This window comes from Ptychodera flava, chromosome 20 (assembly GCF_041260155.1).
Source record: "Ptychodera flava strain L36383 chromosome 20, AS_Pfla_20210202, whole genome shotgun sequence".
Taxonomy (NCBI): domain Eukaryota; kingdom Metazoa; phylum Hemichordata; class Enteropneusta; family Ptychoderidae; genus Ptychodera; species Ptychodera flava.
In genome coordinates this window covers 36,095,577-36,116,210 of record NC_091947.1, presented here as the reverse complement: position 1 = coordinate 36,116,210, position 20,634 = coordinate 36,095,577, and the positions used below count along the sequence as shown (strand labels likewise).

The following is a 20,634-nucleotide window of genomic DNA, read 5'->3' as shown; positions in this document are numbered from 1 at the left end:
AAGGATAAATTGTGAATTTGCAGAATTAATTTACTTAAATTCATAGAGTTTGACTACACTTATAACATTAAATGACTTAATCATCTTGTGTGATATATACATGTATCTATTTAAAGAATATTCTAATAATGCCAGATTTTCATTGTGCTTTCATATAACAGGTGTACGGTCAATGGACAAACAGTGTTGATAGCAGCACTATCATTTGACTGTATTTCCAACTATACCATAACTGGCTATACAATGACACTCAACAGGTGTTTCATAAGGAACTGCAGGAAGTGTCAATTGCTTTGATCGTGATTCCGGGTTTGTTACTAAATATAGCTGCACGCGCCGACTTTCGGACAAATATGCTGAAATTCGGACAAATTTTGTCGTTGTATGCGCGGCTGTTGTTGCAGCTTTTAGTCTCAGTCATTTCAATTCTACGAATAAGTGTGATGCTAAATAGCCATTCTAACACTCGCAGGTTTATTCTCGTCGTTTATGCGGAAAATGCGGACAAATGTTTATTTATGCATATTAATGAGAGGGAACAGTGACGTCATTTGCGATCAGCGCAATTGCTAGATGTTTTATGAATTCTCTATCATATTTTGCCAGAGTTTTCTTCCATGAGAAGTAAAACAATACTAATGCTTGCCCAAAGTTCAAGACTATCATTTTCAAGTACCAGTATAAGTTGGGATAGTACTGTCACACAGTTCATTTTCATTTTCATTGGAACAAAGCTGAGGAAACTATAATGTTGAACAATGGAGTCAGAGTAATGTCTCATTTGTGAAAAGTTATTGTGTTTATGACAATAAAGCCGCTTGTTGTTTTCTATAGCTGCATGTTTCTTCTGTAAGACATTTTGATAGTCCAACTGACGAAAACATTTTGACAGGTAGTGTAATTACGTATACAGATTGCAAACACTTTGGCTTGATGACAATATACCTGATACCAATGGCTACACATTATATGAAGCATGAATAACATACAGGTATGCTATTAGGTGTCCAGAACTGAAGCATAGTGCAATGCTTTTGAAATGTGATGTGTTATAATGTGATGTTGCACAGTGGATTGGATCTGATTTTATGCGATGCAGTCCTAATATGGGAAGCAGCTTTGAAAGCAGCACTGTGTAAAGTCATACAGCACAGTGCTAATGAGAGGCAATAACTATGAAAATTGAAGTTTAGTTTTGATGCCAGAAAAGAACTTCTATGTTGATGTCATAAAACATCACTTGCAAAATTGACACCTAGTTTGCCTTGATGGTTAAGGATACATCCAAAGTCCTCAGACAAATGTCATTAAAAGTTACAATACTCGCTGTCTGCACAAGATGGTTAATGGTAATGCCAAAACTGTTGTACACACATGCATTTACATATATTAGAACTGTGCTGTTTATTTCTCTCAGTGTTGCCGTATACAAAGAGAAAGGAACCATAAATCAGTACAGACTGATGAAACAATACATACATCTTATCTGTACAAAATACTCATCTCATTAAATATACACTGAATTTCTAGTCTGTCAGTTTATAAAGATAGCCTTAGATACAGAGTTGGCTGAACCTAGCTACATTGTATAGGGGAGAATGTGTCATAAATACCCCTTTTGCTAACATAGCTGAATGGCCTACACCTAATCAAAGATGCTGTTTTTTGCCCTTTTTTTTGGAAAACACCATACAAAGACTGGAAATATTTGTGAGTAGGTGTCTTAAAGACGTATGCATTTGACATTTGACACAGCTAGCCCACAGTACAATGACTGTCATTTTAATTGAAGTATGGGGTTTTGTATTCTTGTATGCTGATACCCCAATCTTTGTCAACTGGATTTTTCCCCTTCTTTTTTACAACGGATAAGTGGAGCATAATGACATCTAGGCGTTCCAAAAATGCTGATAATGGGTGCTGAAATCCAATAATGCTTGACTGCATCACAGCAATGCTGTACAAAACATTGACACTGGTTTGACAGAGGTTGGTTTGTCAACAAGTGTACACAACAATGATATGATTATCCCCTTGGAACTATACAGGATTGGCAGGACACATCTCATACAAAAATCTTTTATAATTCATCTAATAAAGGTCAGAGTACTTTCATCAATGCCCTTTGGTAAATCATACTTTCCTTTAGATACTTGTATAGAATGAGAAGAACAGTCAAGGGTAATGGCCCTCATTTGTCAATGTTCATGAACATACAATGGTACAGTGCACTTGGAAATCAGTCAACCTATAAATGAAACATAACTGGCTGACACACCAATCTCTGTGTACTCTGTGTACTTTTCAACTATCACTTCTCCAAGTTTTTGCAAGACACAATGTTGCAGTATCAGAAGGTACTGATCTGATGAAAGTACATGCACATAGATCAAATAGAAATAGTTGATTTCAAACATCAATGAATTTTACATTTTGCTTCAAACCATCACTTATGTGCTCAGTAAGAAGTTGTAGAATGAAAACTAATGGCAAATAAGGTTTCATGTAGATGGCATTCAAATTAAAGTCCTTTCAATGGTCTTTTGACATTTCAGTTTCTGCTGTAACCTGTCCCCTGGCTAGCTTATGATTTCAAATTCATGGTTTTATTGAATGTATTTGTATGATTACAAATGGAAAATACATTTATGAGGATTCTGCACTGAGTGTTGATCAGCCTTGAAAACAGTGAGGAGTTTGAAGAAACTGTTGCAGATAAACAGATATTTGCAATTAATAGAGAAAATTGTGAATAAGCTTGAAGTGAGATTGCATGGCTGACAAAAGTTTGCTTGAAGAACACACATGAAGTACACACCTATTTCTGTAACTGTGTCATCTGAAATCATTACATTACAATATTGTATCATTTTATTGTTCATTAATCCGTTTATTATGAAATCAAATTTTGTTACTTCTCTTTCATTCTGATGGAATCTATAAAAATATGTGAAACTCCATTTTACAGTAATTAATAGTTGGTGTTATTTTGCTACTTTAAGACATGAACATCTAAGTTGTCAATTTACAGATATGTGAGAGGTCAGAAATAGATAGTCTGCGCCCCTATTTGCACTAGCACACTTCAATCTGTGCTATCAATCTGCGATATATATATATATATATATATATATATATATATATATATATATATATATATTATATATATATACATATATATATACATATATATATATATATATATATATATATATATATATATATATTATATATGATATTTACCCACAATTTTACAAGTCTAGTATCGTTATCAGAGTCCTGAAATCTCTGATAAATATTGGGTAATTATTGACAATTTCACAGACCTAGCCTGCCGAGATAGAAGGCAAGTCATTCTGGTATCATCTAGTATTGATATAGTCCCAAAACTGCCTATAAATATCATGTAAATTTCACCCTTTGGAAGTCCGTCTTAAGAAGTAAGGCTGAACCAGATCTGAAGGTGGTAAAATCTTCAATCTATATTGGATATTTATTCGCTATTTGACAAGTCTAGTATTGTCTAGTATCAATATCATGTACAGTCCCAAAATCGCTGATATGTGCCAGGTAAGATATCGGCGATTTTGCAGGCCAGTGTGCAGAGACACAAGGCAAGGCATTATAGTATTGTCTAGTATCGATATTAGACTCAACATATAGATTGTTATGTGTGACAGAAATATGTTTGATGTCAAACTTTGATACTAGACAGTAAATATCAGATACTTAAAAATCGTATAAAGTTGTGCCTTCATGGCAGTAATGGTACAGCATGGTTGCATCCCATACACCAAGATACTAGCATTGTCTATTGATTCTACAACTTGTCAACATTGTTGTGCCATTTTATTTCATTTTCTCATTTGAATTTTCATCCACAATGTTTATATCACATCCGTATCAGTGAACTTCAGGACAATGGTTTGTGGAGTGACCATGATAAAGGGACCTTGGACAAATGTTTCGAATGGCAAACACCTGAAATCTTGGTTTTGTCATTTCCACCAGAGTCATATTATACATGGTTGGAAGTCAAGAAAGTGCAGAATTTTGAGAGGTCATATCGCCCTATCTCCCAGTAGGTGCTACCATGGATGTTTACATCCATGGTTTTATATGACATGAGGGTCATGGGTCAGCTGGCTGGCACAGAACCAATCCTACTAATTACTGCCTGAGCAATAGCTGTCCAAAATGCACCTACAGTTAGCACCTGTCACAATCCAATATCATATCAGCAAATCAAATGACGGAAATACTAAAATCATATTAATTGATGTAAAAAGTTCTTGTGCTGGTAGAGTCGTTATCACCGCAATCATGGTTTTGGAGGATTTGAGAGCACAGAGTAGGGGCAGAGATCCCCAGCGCAGAATAGGAGCGCAGATTGATAGCGCAGAATGGGAGCGCAGATTGATAGCCGAGATTGAAATGCGCTAGCGCAGATTGGGGTGCAGACTATCGATTTCTGACCTCTCACACAGCTCCTATTTATTGGCAATGAATGAATGACTTACCAACCAAATCAAAATATCAAATAGCAACTGTGGTGGACAATTTGATCTGTAAGATCATCAACATTTTCTCATATTTTCATCTTAATTCAGTCTCTGATAATTGTGAACTGTTAAAAAAGCATTTTGGAGAATGAGGACTCATTTTTGAAAATGAGTTCTTAGTTTAAGACTTTGACATCCCTTAAAATGATAAGTCAATAGTCTTAGAGTAGCATGTTATCATTGATGACAAGCTAGTCCTATATATTGCAGAGATTGTGTTGTAGCAACAAGCTAATGGTTCATTAAATGACCCTTCAGTGTTCTCCCCAGGATCAAGCAAAAGCGTAGCGGCTAATTTGCATAATCATTTGCATATCATTAATTTATATTTGCATATGGATGTAAGCTTGCACATGCACCCACGCATTCATGTACACTCACAACAAAATGCAATGGTAACATACAAGTATGCAATTTGAACATCATGGAAACTCTTTATTACACTTAAATAAATCATCACAGTATAGTACAATTGCAAATAAAATCGAAGATTCAAACAGTAACAGCAAGTTCAGATTGAAAGCAAGAAATGGTTCGTCAGACTCTGATTGGAGTTTCATTAATACATATATTGCTGATAACATTGTCAAAAATTGCCAACAAAGAGGAAAATTCATAAGTTTAAGCTTTACACAAGAAATGTAATTGAGTTTTATATCATTTTTGAACGACAAACACCGCGAATAATGTTCCATCACGGGGATCAATTTCAACCAGCCGCCCCCCCCCCCCCCCCCCCCCCCCCCCGCGTAACTACCAGTGCCACTGAACATCGTCGTTCGATTCTTGATTTTAAAAATACCACCGAGATGATCACAAGACTTGAACTAAGTACGACTAGAATCACTCGAAAATCAGGTGTAAAATCTTTCAGAGAACGTGTCAGAGTGGAACCACACGCGACGCCAGGATCAATGTCAACACGTTATAAACACGTCGGCCAATATGGCCGCCGCCATATTGGAATTTATGCAATGTGAACTCGATCGCGATCGTGATCGTACTCGGACAAAAAAAAAGATTATCGTTGTAAAATCATAATCAACCTCACTAGTCAACTGCTTCTTTTGTTTCTTTTGCGGTCCATTTCGTTGATCAAAGCATGGGAATGTGATCACAGGCCCGCTAGTGCTACACCGCCTAACTCTGTGAATACTTGTCCTCGATGTATACCGACTAAAGGTCTTTGTTGGTCGTAATAGTCGTTGTAGAATGAAACTTGTGAACAACCCAGCCGATTCTTCTATTGTTTTAACGTTCCTCTCAACACTTACGGACAAGTTATCGGACGCATACCATACTTCACACCTTCCACTCTTTCACCAAGTTGAAAGTTGCAGTGAGCGCTAATGTGTAGACAATGCATGCAACAGCTGGTAGCTACGCAGAGCGTTAGCGTGTGAACTAAAGGATGGCGGGAATATTTTAAAGCGTAGCGGGGAGAATCAAAGCGTAGCGGGGAGAATCAAAGCGTAGCGGGGAGAGGCGAAAGCGTAGCGGGACCGCTACGCTAAAATGGCCTGGGGAGAACACTGCTTGACTGTAAACATTTTGCCTTCACTGAAGTCACAGAGTGCCTTAGCATCTGTAAACAACACATCAATACAAAAAAACACAGTTTTCTTGTTGGGAATAGGGGTATTTCAGACAACATAAATTTCTCTCTGTTTGGTTGACATTTCAACCACTGAAATGGCCTTAGCTTATATGGTCATCCTTGGAATTTCAAGCAGGCCGTTATCAAGTTTTAGAGTGTGTCATGCTTAAGTTGCCCTTCACCTGACATTGAGTTTCTTGAGATAAAATCTCAACAGTTAATTTCCCTTTCTTCACTTTTTCAAATTTGTATCAAGCCTGACTGAAATTTCTATATTTCATATTTGAAAGATGAGTCATGATTTTACCTGAAGTGATGCGTGTTATCAGCTGTGACAGAGACCGACAGTTGCAATGAGCTGATGACCTGGACAGTACGAGGGGGCCAACAGTCCAGGTCTGAGAATTTTGGGAGCCATGCAATAAAAACAATGGGCTCCAATGAGTATCAAATTAACAGGACAATTTACTGTGTCCTCATATATATGCACTACCAAGGCTAAAACTTGTCAAACTGCCTTAAGTGAAATATCACACTGTAGCGTTAGCAATGGTTACTAGTATTCATCTGTCACTTCCACAAACAAGATTTCAGTATCAGTGATTTGGGACATCTGTGAATTCTTTAGAGTGTAGTTTTTACAATAGCTGAAAAGAACTTCTTGTAGTAAACACACTTCAGAGATTGAACACATATTTTTCACCAGAAGTAAGCACTGCAGAAAGGAGGATCAGTTAAAGAAGGCCACCCTGGGAAACCTAGAGGAAGTGATATGCCAAGAAAGTAATCAATAGGTGTGTTTGGCAAGGTGCTGATATATGAACTAATTCAACATTCAGTATGCAACTACTAGCTGGCCATACGTACTTGACAGAATCAAGTAGCCAGTGTTGTCCATGATGTTAGTGTCACTCATCGACGGAAGTGTCTGAATTGTCCTGTTCACTGATTTAAAAGCTAATCCTGGTTGAATATGGTTCTCTAAAGTACTCAATTGCAATCATGCAAGACAGCTTGGTTTGTCTACTTTTTTCTTTCACTGGGACATCAAATAGAACATTACACATGTGAGCAAATCAGATCTGCAACACCAGATGTATAATCCCGTTAACTGACACAATGACCAGGTAAAGGGGGGGAAACAAGCAGAATGCATGGCAATCAATTTTCTCCAGTATATAAACCTGACAGAGAATGAATGAACTAATTCATTACTATCACCCCACAAATCATCTAATTGCTATTTAGCTCATTTGTTTAGATAATAATCCTGACATAACTAGAAGAACATGTGAAAACTAGGGTATAATCATTTTGGTCAATGGTGCATGTTGCTTGTGAGTACTCCACCCTGGTTCATAGTTCTCTGTCTCACACCCTTTGCAAACACTAACACTGATTTTATCAAGAGGGATAAAAGCAAAGAAATCTCCCAAAACAAAATGGGCATTGTTAGGAAGGCTATCATTTACGGATACCTAAATCCCCTGTAAGTATGTAAAGTTTACTGTAAAACCACAATATCAGAGAACGTGGCCATCAACATTTTGCCATCTCTGTTTTAAATACACGCTTCTCACCATACCTTGAATGAAATTTATGACAGATTTCAAAGTGAAACTTAGAGGTACAGACTTTCAGAACACTCTCGCAAAGTGTTTTGTGTACTGTGATTTGTGTTTTTTGTCTGTTACCATATTTCTCAATGATGCAAGACTTGACTTCAAGTAAATATGAATAATCCAGAAGAAAATGAAATGTCTGATATAATTATAAATTCATAATTACCTCAAGGAGGACAGAGTGACATACATCTGTGGCTAGTTATTTTGACCTAGAATTGCAGCTTCATCGAGGTATTCAATGAGAGATCAACTAAATTTTACAGACATCAAATATATCTATACTCTTTTTGATATCATAGTAAATGTTGCTTAACATGCCTTGATAAGATGTTTCTTTTGGTGGATATGAAAAGTGTCATGATGGAACTGCAATCTGAATCATTTGTACTTGGACTCTACAATTATGACATTTTGCACGCGTGGCATTAAGTGTTCTAAGCCATGGATTGAAAGCACTTGATTTTTGTAGTAGAAGTAATCAAAGTCAATTGATTAGTCATAATACTTCACAGCACAGCATGAATTTGTCTTTGCACTTGATGTTTATCAGTTAACAGTTACAATAATCTGCTGTGTCAGGTATACCTGTCCTTGGTACTTGTCCAAATACATGTCAAGTGACTACACTCAACTGGATCAGCAAAATGTGTGACTATCAAAAGTATCACTTCTACTGTCAATTTTTGAAAAAAATAAAAGATGGAAACACTGTCCACTGAAGTACACTATTCTGACAAACAGTTCACAGTAGCATGTGTTGCTAGCATTAAACAAGTTATAACCCACATCATTTTCAAACTGAACATTGATAATTATCAACATTGTGTTGGGAAAATTTTCATTTTAGTTCGAAAATCTTTTAAACAAAATCCCCCTAGTGAGTAGATTTTAGTTAAAACAGTGGATGAAAAATGGATAGATTCACAGAATATGCACCGATATGATGGAACATGGGAACCAGATGGTTTTCAGATCAATAAAGTCCATCAACTAATAGACAGAAAGCACAACATAGCATATGGAGTGATAGATGGACAGACAGAAAGCACAACATAGCATATGGAGTGATAGATGGACAGACAGAAAGCACAACATAGCATATGGAGTGATAGATAGACAGACAGAAAGCACAACATAGCATATGGAGTGATAGATGGGCAGACACATTGACACACTGACACAATGAGAACATTGGATCCTTCTTATATCTTAGGCATATAGTTGTCAAAAAGATGCACTTCTCTTCACCATATATTATCATTTGGATATTTTAGGGAGTAGTATATGCATCGATCCATTCATAGTTTTGTTGAAGCAGACTAATAAAGTACTGGTACAAGCAATCAGAGAAATAAAATGTGAGAGGTCACAGACAGTATTTTCCTAAAGATGACAGCAAAGTGCAAGCCATGCTTTGAGATACCTACCAGTACACACAGCTCTTGTAAACAGAGAAGGCAAACACACTTCAGATGGACTCACTAACAGCAGCATTTGCTCAAGCTACAATGGCACTCAGTAGCTCTTGTACACAAACCAAAGTACTTTTGCTTCTGTTTTGCATAATGTACATGGAGTAAATTTCAACAAAATCTTGATGAAGTGATTGCAAAGCTACATATTTAGTGTCCATAAATGAAATATATATATACCTAATAGATGTGCTGGGAATTGTTCCCATTCTCTGGTTAGATGAGGATGGAAGTAATATTACAAATACTTACCGTCCCCCACTGACCAAATTTGGTCCTTTCTTGACAAATCTGCAAACATCATCTTGATGGCCAACACACAGAGCTCTTGGTGATCTTGGTATTTCCCCATTAGGTCTGAGTTTGTAACAGCAGATGTCAGCTCCAAACGTCAAGAAAAGATGTTGATCTTCCAGCTGTAACCATGGCAACAAACTGCAATTGATGAAGATGGAATGAAAATGATTGACTTGGTTTGACACACTAGAGGCATGGTGTGTGACTGAGTTTGATTGATGCTGAACTAATTCTATTTTCTGGTAACTATGGCTTGATTTCCTCCTACTGTTATGTCTGAACATTTGTCAAACCATTAAATCAAGTAGCTAGGCCAAGTCCAAACATAAATTTTACACAAATTTGAATTAACTTCCAGTTCTCCTTGGACTTTTGTGTAATTCCCCATTCTTTATGTTTCCTGCTTGTCTTTCTTTCTCACATCGATGGAAGCCCTGTTGACTCAAAGTAAATAATGGCTGATTAATAATCCAGTGGTCAAAGCATTAATCCATGGCAGTTAACCCCAACGCTTAACATGACATCTGCATGGGTTTCTGTGCTCCTCAAGAGTTGAGCTGGCCATTTTACCAGCTCTTACATGTATAATTGGTGACAGGCTGATCTGAAATTCTGATAATCACTCTGAGCTTTGGCCACCTTCACCGGTTACCCATGGTGACGCACCACCCATCAGGGGCTAACCACACAAAAATTGTAGCCATAGCAACATCAGGAAGCATTGACATAGAAACCGATGAAATTACCATTTGATTTACGTCAGCTGACAAGTCACATGCTTGAAATGATTTGCATTGGTGCTTTGACATTCCAACAAGGGCCACTCTGTCAAGAACAACTTTTATAGTGGTTATTGGTTGCCACTTCCACCGTACTTATGGACCCCTTTATAGGCAGTGCTTGATAAATCAAGGTGGGTAAATTCAAGTTCTGTCAAACATTGGGACAACATGTATACTGTCTTTACAAAAACTATGGAATGTTCAAATGCCTGTTTCACCTGATATCATGTGCTAATTAATCAATTAGTGATAATTTACAGGCAAACACATAGTGAGAGATGTACCATACTTCCTCAAACGCCTATATCATCAACACCCGCTATCCTGTAATCATATCACCCCTAACCCCCAAATGGACGCTACATACTGGCATGGATATTGAAGTTAAACCCTGTATAGTCACAAGGTCACTCAGGAAAGTTCCTCAGTGACTTGACGTTATTTACGGACCTGTTGATTTTTCAAAAAATGTGTACACATGTACCTATAATGCTTCCTAATAAGTACTGGGTTAGTGACTGGAATAAAGCAAATATGTAGGTTTTCCTGCCAGGAGCATGATTACATTTGTTTCAAACTTCAAGATGGTCACCAAGCTAACACATGCAAACTGTCAAAGGACAGGTGGTGCCTATGTGGACCATGTTAACATCAACCAGTTCATGAATGATAACTACAACACGTTTCCCACCATAGACTCCATAATCTTGTTTTCAGTCTTCATGTTCGTACATATTGTCAAAGCAGTAAGTGCAAGTCCTGTACTTGTGACAGAGATGTTGTATTTTCATACAAAATAACTCAATATGACGGACCATTTCATTTCATTCCATACTGTCCACAGAAGTTAAAGCCAACAAACGTGGTTGATGCATGTCATTTGATTAGAAAAACAGTCATGTTTTTAGCATCAACACTGTTGGTGACTATATAAGCTAAACTTTGTGAATCCCAGTAACCATGAAGTGGAAGATCAGTAAAATCGACATCCTCAAAGTGTGCAATAAATTTGCGCAGCTGTAGAGAGGGCACTTGGCCCAGTCCGCTTACCCACAGTTGATCTGTGATCACCTTTGACCCTCTTGGAAAGACCAACCATGCACAGGGGGTCCTGTCAGCAGCTGCTAGCAGCTTCATGCATAAATTTTGTGTCGTTAGAACGTATACTTGTAGAGTATGCATGCATGTGTATTACAATGCATGTAGACATATACTCATTGTACTATGCCATACATACATCATATACACACCATTGCATTGCCACATTGATAATGCAGAGAGAGGTTTAATCTGCATTTTTGATCAATAATAAAATATTCTGCTGACACTTGATCACATATGAAATGTTGCTTTCTTGCACACTAGTGTATGGTATATTATTTTAAACCTCATGAATCAACATTCCGACAGACAAGTTCAAATGATGCACAGTTACAAAACATATAAACAGCTATATATAAAACAGATGTTATTATTATTATTAATTTTTACCTATTTCACATTTCCAACCATTTTCATCTGTCTAACTTGAGAGCAAACCATACTTTATGGTTGAGAAGGACTTAACATGAGGGGATTTTAAGTACATGGTGATCTTATGTACAATACCTCATCATAAAGATTACACTCATCTATCAGTTGGTTTAATCTCTCTGCCAGTTTTGGCATCCAGCTGCATTAGCAACCATCTGTAGGTGTCAAGAAATTGTCGTGCCTGTATGTCTGTGTGTGGATCTGTGTATGTGTTCAGGAAATTTCCAACTTTTACTCAAAAGTATTTGAGTTTTTGTCACAACATTTCCATAATAAACAGAAATGGTGAATTGATCTTCAGATCCTATCACATTGTTGGGGATGATTTCTAAACAATATAAAAGGAATTACTTATGGTTATGATTAATTTGAAAATAGCATGCATTTACAATGCATTGAGTTGTGATGGCTCATACAGTAGTAGCTGTATAATCTTTGAGCCAGAGGAAAACTTTACTAACAAATACAAAAATTCATGAACTGTCCAGTTACAACAGCATACCATGTATACTGGTATTTAAGATTAGTGCATGAGTACATCAATCCAGGGTGCTTTAGGTCTCACTCTGTTTCAAGTGTACTATTGTATCATGATATCCAGTCACATGCACACTATGTTATCAAAGCACTACAGTCTAAACCTGGTTGCTACCAATGCTAAATCAGTTTATCAAGTTTCTACAGTCCTGACTGCATTAATCAATGGTTGCAATACACAGATAATTCTACACTGTTTGCAGTCACTCATTTTACATCAAAGAAATGAATGAAACCATGTCTTCAACAAATCATAATGTTGTGGTTTTTATTTGAAGTGGTAAAGCATCCGGAGAAGGAAGTTGAACAGTAAACAAGGCATAAGTCAATTTGTACAATTCTCAAACATACATATGAAATATTCAGCTAAATCTATAGCCTTTTTTATTCTCTGTGGAAGTGTAAATTAGTTAAGTAAGCAACTTCCTTCCAGTGATGAAGGTTTTGTGCTTCTATTTGTATATTGTGATTAATAACATTTATAATAGGGTTGCTGTGCTTGGCAGGGCACTGGGATGAAAATAAACCAATACATTAACATGTATGAAGTCTGCATTCATGCAAGTGTTTGATATGTTTTACAAATGGAATGCATTGATCAGCTTGTGTAAATGTTAGCCTAAATGTCCTTCCTATAGGGGGATATCCTTCCCGCTAGATGCCCTTGTATCATTAGAATTTTCAGCTCTCCTCATCAATTTTTCCTGACGTTTTCCGGGCGCCAATTGGACAATTTGCTGCACTTTGCTGTCAGTATCTGTGTGATGATGTATGTACATTTTAATTCATGAGATTTTCCTGATTTCTTCTTTTTTCAGCCAATTTATCATGAGGATGGATTTGAATCAGATGAAAGAATGCACAATGCAATTTAACAGTATTGCATTACTAGAGAGAGAACATCATTTTAGCTAGACATATATTGTAGAAGTAACTAAATCATGAAGGCTATACAATGTACTGTACACATGCATATCAGCTATTACATATGAACATTTTAATTCTTTTATATTCTTAACGTTGCATATGCAGGCCACTCACTTGATATGATTACAACAATTGCATGAGTAGGTCACTTACTATGTAGTATTTCTGAAACCAAATTCCTGAAGTCACAGCATTCTTCCATGCAACCTTATTTTTTAATATTTTTAGATCACTAGATTTGCAGAAGTATTTTGTCTGAATCACTGGGTGACTCTGCTAGAAACTAGTATTTCTTAAGCTTGTTACGTATAACGAGACGATTCATTAATTTACATGTTTTGATAAGTTAAACTGACTTTTTCAAAGAGCTATGGTCACATTTCACTTGGTCAAATTTTATCTGTTCATTTGCACCATTCATTCTGAAAACTTTTGTTTTTCAAAGAATTGTTAACACAATCAATAGAAAGCCTGAATTAACACTTAATCCCTTGGACTTTCACTAAAGAAACTTACTAGCTTTGCTGTGAAGGACAAGACCACAATAGAAAAATCAAATTTTAATGATTGATGATGGAAAAAATGATCATAGTCAATCATTACAGTTATGGTCTTACATGTTAATAATAGATAAATAGTTGTTCATTGTTTGGTACAAACAGTGATTTTCCTATTAATAAAATATTGGTATAATGACCACTGATTTGCCAACAGTAATTGTGTGGTTTTAATAAGATAACCAGGCCAGACTGACCAGTGAGGCGTATGGCACTTATTTATTATCAAAGTCATTCTAAATGTTTGGCAGAAATTATGCGTTGCACTGCAACTCTCTGATGATGTCAAATTATTTGATCTAAAGGGCAGTGGAAAAGTGATTTCTTTTCCTGGCAGTAAACGTCTAGGTACTCCAGCATTCAACCTTGATTTTAAGAGAAGTACAGTTTAGGTTTCGACTGCTGAAACCTTGGTGCCTATAGATGTAAAGAGATCTGCAATTTTCAAGGCTATAACACTGCTTGATTCACATACATCACATACAGTGGTTGACTCAAGCTAGCAAACTAATTTCAAAGCTCAGTTCAAGTTTTGAGATTGATGAATAAAATTGTTAGTGAAACAAAAGGCTGGGGTTTTGTACTGGTATGGGAAGTAACTGGGGAACAGTCTTGAAAGCATACTCACTCAACCACCTCTTAGGGTGGTCACTGAAATCTGAAATGCAAGCATTTAGAAAATGTGTTGCTCTGTACTATTAGTACTGCAGATGTCATGCTAATATTATACAAAGAATGTGTCCATATCAAAAGAGCCATACCTCCTTGTGGAAAGACAAAGTTCAGTTTCCAATATTTTCAATCTTCAAATCATTTATTCATAACACCTTGCATTTAACTCCACATCTTCTGAGCCGAAACAATGCAGCTATGGTCTGTGTGGATGGGTCACTGATTTGTTACCATCTGCCAAATTTAACTTAGGGTTAATGTCCATACGTTTTCTTTCCAAATTTTCTTTTTTTTCCAAAATTCTTGCCCTAGTTCTACATAAAAATAGTGTTTTTTGAGTTTCTATAAAGTAATTAATCTGTCTTGAGCTAATAATGTTTCCAGTGGAAGAGTAGCAAACCACAGATAATAAACAATGATGTTGGACAACATTTTCTCACAGATTTAGTAAGTATGCATGTAACTTCACTACTGCCTACTCTATCAGTAAGATCTCTTGTATTGTGAACATTTGCACAGCAAATAGTAGACATGCATGAGAGTCCTTTCCACATTCAAAGTCTTGCAAGTGCATTGCGAATTACTCCTCATAACAGATTGAAAGGGTTTGTTTGTTATTCTCCCCTCCACAATCTCATGTAAATTAAAATGGAAACATGCTCCAGGATTAACATTGAAAACTGACTTCATTTCTAGACCTAGGAGTGTTTGAAGGTGCACAACGATGGACTTTGAAACGTGTGAATTAATAAAAGAATGAACAATAACTTTGCACTTTTGGGAACTTTGATAAGCTATCAAAATCACACCCAAACGTTCCTCATACATTTCAATACTTCTGTCCTACTTTCATGAATTAGTTTGCACTAGTCACTTGTAAACTTCACAATAATAATCATTTGTTATTATCAAAAAATACATCATTATTTTTGTCTGGTGTTACACTAGACTTGACAGATAGGCATTACATCAAACAAATGTGTTTGCTGATAACCTTTCACCATCCAACTCAAGTCTTGATATTTTGACAGTTTTGCTAAAGTTGACCCGTGTGTTTTATTATGCACTCGTGTAAGTTCATTCTTTTGATTTTTTTCTTAGCCTTTCACCCCCGTCCGTTCCCACATCAGTGAAAAAAAAATGGTGTTATTAACCAATACAAAGGGGTGGAGGTAGTCTGATGTCAACCATTACAGCATCTGAAAACTTATAACTTTTCCATGACACTAAATTTGGAGATTACCCTACACACTGTTCAACAGCAATAGTGTACAGTCTGAAAGATTCCTATTGATGGATATGCACTCTAGTGCTGTGGAATTCAGACAGCTTAGGGAAGTGAGAGTTTCCTTTGTACAATGTTGCAGTGTTTCTCAGGTGTGATTTTTGCATGTCTTTCACAGTAAAACAGTTGACACATGGTAAAAAATTTGAACGCTCGCATTTTGTTATCATAAGACTGTTCTGTATCATACCATACACATTTATGCAACCTACAGAAGAGCTTTTTTTAAAACTTTTTGCCTTTAATATTACCACTATCTGTACCACCATCTGCAGGGTGGTGTGTTTGTTCAGTGAAAGAATTTGCAGGCTTCGTGCTCTTTATTTGTGTACATGAGATTTCTAAAGGTATGTCTTTGTATGTGATTAGTAGAAAACTGCCTCTGTACGACTCAGAACAGCAAGCTAACTGAATACACTAATGCTGGAATGAGTTTTGAATCCTAACTGGAATTTGTGGTTCTAATGCATGTACAATTCTATTCTAGCCTGGAAGGAGAAATGTCAAGTAGAGTTAGTGCTCCGATAACATGTACTTTGATCAGGGCATAGTATTCCTATATGAGTTTCCATTTATAGAGCATGTTTCTTTGTAGCCATGGTAACTAGATTGAAACATAACACAAGGTAAATTCTGTAGCGCCACCCAGAACACATCAATTCTTCAATAGAAGTTACTAGGCATATATCTGCATAACACATCACTTCTTTGCTTTCATAATGGCAGATACAAAATAGTGCACTCCAAAAGATCAGAGACACTGATTTGATTTATGAAGACCATCATTTTTCTGTTTCTTTGGCAGTGTTGTACTTGAAATGGCATATAAGTAAGCCCATCAAAATGTCTACTGGCAGGCTATGTTGCTTGGATTCAAACATTTAATGTGTGATTGCTGGCACATTGTGATTACTTCAAACTTGACAGTACCATGGAAATACTCAAGTACATCCGCTGATGTGCTGGAAATGTGCCTTGAGGAGGGGATTTTACCAATCTATTTATAAAACAACTGTATGTGATAATTCATAACGCTTGTTTCCATGACAACCCATTTCAAGTGCCTTGAACAACTACTAATCTAATAAAATTTCAATGTGTAAGGATGTGCCACTATCACTGTAGCCAGCATGGTCACCATAAAGTCTTTCAATCTACATGAATAGCTGTAGCACCAAATACCGTATCTACTGGACACACTAGTGTTCTTCCAACATAAAATGATCGGACATAACGTGGATCACATTGTCCTTAAAATAAAAAAGATCATTCTAAATAGAGAGAGAGAGAGAGAGAGAGAGAGAGAGAGAGAGAGAGAAACACTACACCATGGATCATCAGGCAAACAGATGATCAGTCAAATCATAAAACAGAAACGAAAGATAGAAAATGACAGGAAATTCAAGAAGTTTTTTGATACATGTTTGAAGACTTGGTTTGACAAGTCATGCCATCAGAAGGGTCTTACTTCAACAGTGCAAAGATCAGGCCACTTTTCAGCTTTGTTGGTTGCTGCAAGGGTGAAAAATTGATACTTGGCATATCCACGATGACCTGGTAACACTGCTTGATAAAATCTGCTAATTGTGTCAGCTAAGTAGTTTATAAGAGATAAACTAAGGTGACCTGTGAAACACTGGACAATAAATTGGAAGAAAAGAATCTCCTGCAGAAAATTGACAGCTGTTGACAGCCAGACTCTTGGCTGTACTCTGGCAGGAAACCTACTGTACCTTTGTTTCCTGTAATATTACAACTCTGTACAGCTGTTATTGTGGCATGGTTGCCAAATTTGAGATCTTGTGTCTCAACCTGGTGGAATGTCTGACAGCCCCACCACAGGCATGTCCATTTCCTGTTCTTCTAACACCAACAAGGTAACATACAGGTGGGTGGCCACTCCGGTGTGGGCATTATCATGATCACAACATCAACATAAGCATAAAATATTGTCCGTTGCTTTTTGTGGTTCAACACATCAAACAGATTTCTCTCTTATGGTACAGGAATATAGCAGCCAACAAGTCTGTGGTGGGTGGTCTGTCCTAAAAACTCCTGAAGTGGAAAGAAAACATCAGTAAGTGTTTATTACTCCGATAACTTGGTGGCAATGATCAACAACTACATTGCAGAGTATGTGTCTCAGACTTCAGGTATTAAAAGTTAGACCACCGCCAACAGAGTGGAATTCTAAAGATGTGGTGTTTTTGTTCACAAAAGTTGAAAGAAATAACACAAATTTTATTGATAAGGAATGTGTTCTTCGTTCTAACACTAAAAAATTTAAAATGTCAAAGTTTAACATGGAGAAATTTTGTATAACATCATGTGATCATTCTCTGGTTCAAATTTTGTACTTTTGTTGGAATTTATCGTAATACTATCATATGTGATATGGCCATTCAAAAATTGTGAAAATTTTCATCATAAGTACTGCATGTAGTAGAGTAGTTTGCACAGGAGCAGCAGTGCATGTATGTGCATGAAAAGCATCATATCTACTTCTGGAAAAATTGGAGCACTTTCATTTTTTTCTCTACAAATTTATCTTTCTCAAGCAGTGTGGACAGTGGGTATGGCTGGTAAAGCTAAGGGTGTATTTATTGTTGTGATATAGAACTCAGAGATAATCTTATGAAAGCTGGTAAAATTTGTGTTTGGATGTCCACGTTGTGAAAGCTTCAGCTAAAAGACTGTGTAAATAGATACAGGTGAAAGATATCAATGGAATATCTAGGGCTCACTTTCGGCCAGCCATTGTTGCACACCTAAGTGCACCCGCTGAGAAGGTGACTCTTGGTATTTTAAGTGGCTAGCTTGGCAAACCAAAACATTTGTAACCAGTCTGTTGTTTCTCCTGCTGTGTTTGTGTAAGTCAAGAAATCAGAGCGACAGTCATTTCATGGCAACTGACAGGCAAAGACGACACTGTCTCGGGTTGTTGCTGTTTCTTTACCATAAGATCACAGTAAGTATACCTGTTCTTTTAGTTGACTCCTATGTAACAGCTACATGTACTCTAGTAAATAGCAGTATACTTAAAGGTGTCCAAGCTGAAGTACTTGGTTTCACAATTTTCTACCAGATGCCCTTGATATTTGGCAGAACATTGCTGACTACCATTCTGATGAAGGCATAAAAAGTGCAAACTCATTTTAATGCATTGTTTTCCACTTAAGTCATGTAACATTCTTCACTGCAAAAAAGTATCAGCATATTGATGACAACATCCGTAGTTCACCTGAGATTGTGTCAAGCGCTCAGGTATGAAAGAAATACGGTTCAACCTGAATCTTAAGGCAGACAGGGTCACAGAAACAAAACAAAAACTGGACGGCTATGTCATCAAGCTAACTATTACTACTGCCTGTAGCAGTCTCAGAGCTTGAGTTACAAGTAAGGGACAATTTCCCCTAATTTTTCCTATACCTTTACTACAACCCATCAAAGAAGTATGTCCCCCCACTAGCAATATTCATTTTATTTTCCACAAGCACAAGCATTTCTTGATCAAAGTTGTCTTTCAGTTCACATTATTTTACTTCAATGTATCCAATCCTATGATGGGTATGAAATTTCTTCACAGAGTTCTCAGCCAATAACGGAACACATTCCTCTCCAGATACAGTATACGTTTCATCAATGATAAATTCAGTTACATATAAAGGGGAGACCTACCGGTATTGCTGTCACACACCGGATGCAGAATAGGTCTACATTAAAGCGGATTTAAGTATCTTTTAAAATGACCAGCAGCCAGGAAAAATGCTTTGAGACAGGATTTTAACCTGAACTAAAAACGTGCATGTATTCATAACCTACTGAAATGCCATTTAAAAGGTTTCTCTACAGGTCAGTTCACATTTTACTGCACACCACTATCTTTGGGATTTACATTGTTAAAATTTTAAGAATTTGCAGAGCTCTGTTCTGATATTTTTGTGAACAAAATGACACAATCAATGTTTAATTCACTCAAAGACAGTGCAGGGTACAGGAAATCCTTGTTAAGCAACACAGTCCATAATCAAATCAGCTACATTTGTACCAAACACGGCTGCAGGAAAACTACCTTGTCAGAGTGAAATGATAGTCATGAAAATTTCATCGAAATTCAAAAGGTTTTTCGTTAGGCTGTTGTCATGACTCCTTGATGAACCAACACCTTTATAGTTCAGGTTCTTCAAGATGACTAATGAATTTAGGTTGTAAATTTCACAGGACAGGGAGATAAGGAAGGGACCCAGTGATCAGTACATCACATACTAAATTGACGCCCTGGTAATGTAAATTGGAACTGACGCCTTATACTCTGCAGCAGAATTCAAATCAGTTGTAGGCAATCTACACTATGCTGAGAGTGTAATTTGCTCTATGTGGTCACACTTTGTAGTACATGATAAATTAGTCTGATCAAGATTCAGCATAGATGTACCTGTAGGAGGGGTTCATCTGCATAAAGGTGAAACTCCAAGTAAAAGATTACATCATAAGGGTAATATTATTAATGTTGTGGCATCAAGTGAACAACTTTCAACAAAGGGTGAATCAATATATTGAGATACAGCTAAGACTATGCTTTGATTGATTGATTGATTGATTGATTGATTGATGAGAAATCATACCAGCTTCATGATTTCACAAACTACATTTGTTGATTCCTCATACCACCATGAAGGTAGACAATACATATTCACCCATGCATTTTCAGAAAAGGAAGGGGAGAATGACCTGTGTATAGTTTGTTGCATTGAGGTAATGTAAGCTAATGTAATTATACACTTCAGA

The 20,634-nt window shown here is 36.7% G+C and overlaps 2 protein-coding genes across 6 annotated transcripts in view; one reads left to right on the top strand and one right to left on the bottom strand.

Annotated features, from left to right (window-relative positions):
• LOC139120831 (F-box/WD repeat-containing protein 4-like) overlaps window positions 1-20,634 on the bottom strand; it is an 82,752-nt gene that overhangs the window by 12,001 nt on the left and 50,117 nt on the right. For all 4 annotated transcript variants that reach the window (XR_011549151.1, XM_070685410.1, XM_070685409.1 and 1 more), the window contains exon 3: window positions 9,509-9,691. Coding sequence is in view for 3 of the 4 variants with exons in the window: in XM_070685410.1 (XP_070541511.1) it covers window positions 9,509-9,691 (183 nt within the window). In the remaining variant the exon portion in view is untranslated. The remainder of the gene's footprint in view (window positions 1-9,508; window positions 9,692-20,634) is intronic.
• The window catches only part of LOC139120832 (fibroblast growth factor 8b-like), an 83,650-nt gene continuing 73,373 nt past the window's right edge, over window positions 10,358-20,634 (top strand). The window contains exon 1 of one of the 2 annotated variants that reach the window (XM_070685411.1): window positions 10,358-10,466. The gene's annotated coding sequence lies outside the window, so the exon portion shown is untranslated. Of the gene's footprint in view, window positions 10,467-18,739; window positions 18,815-20,634 lie in introns of those variants that run through there. The other variant, XM_070685413.1, reaches the window with a different exon arrangement.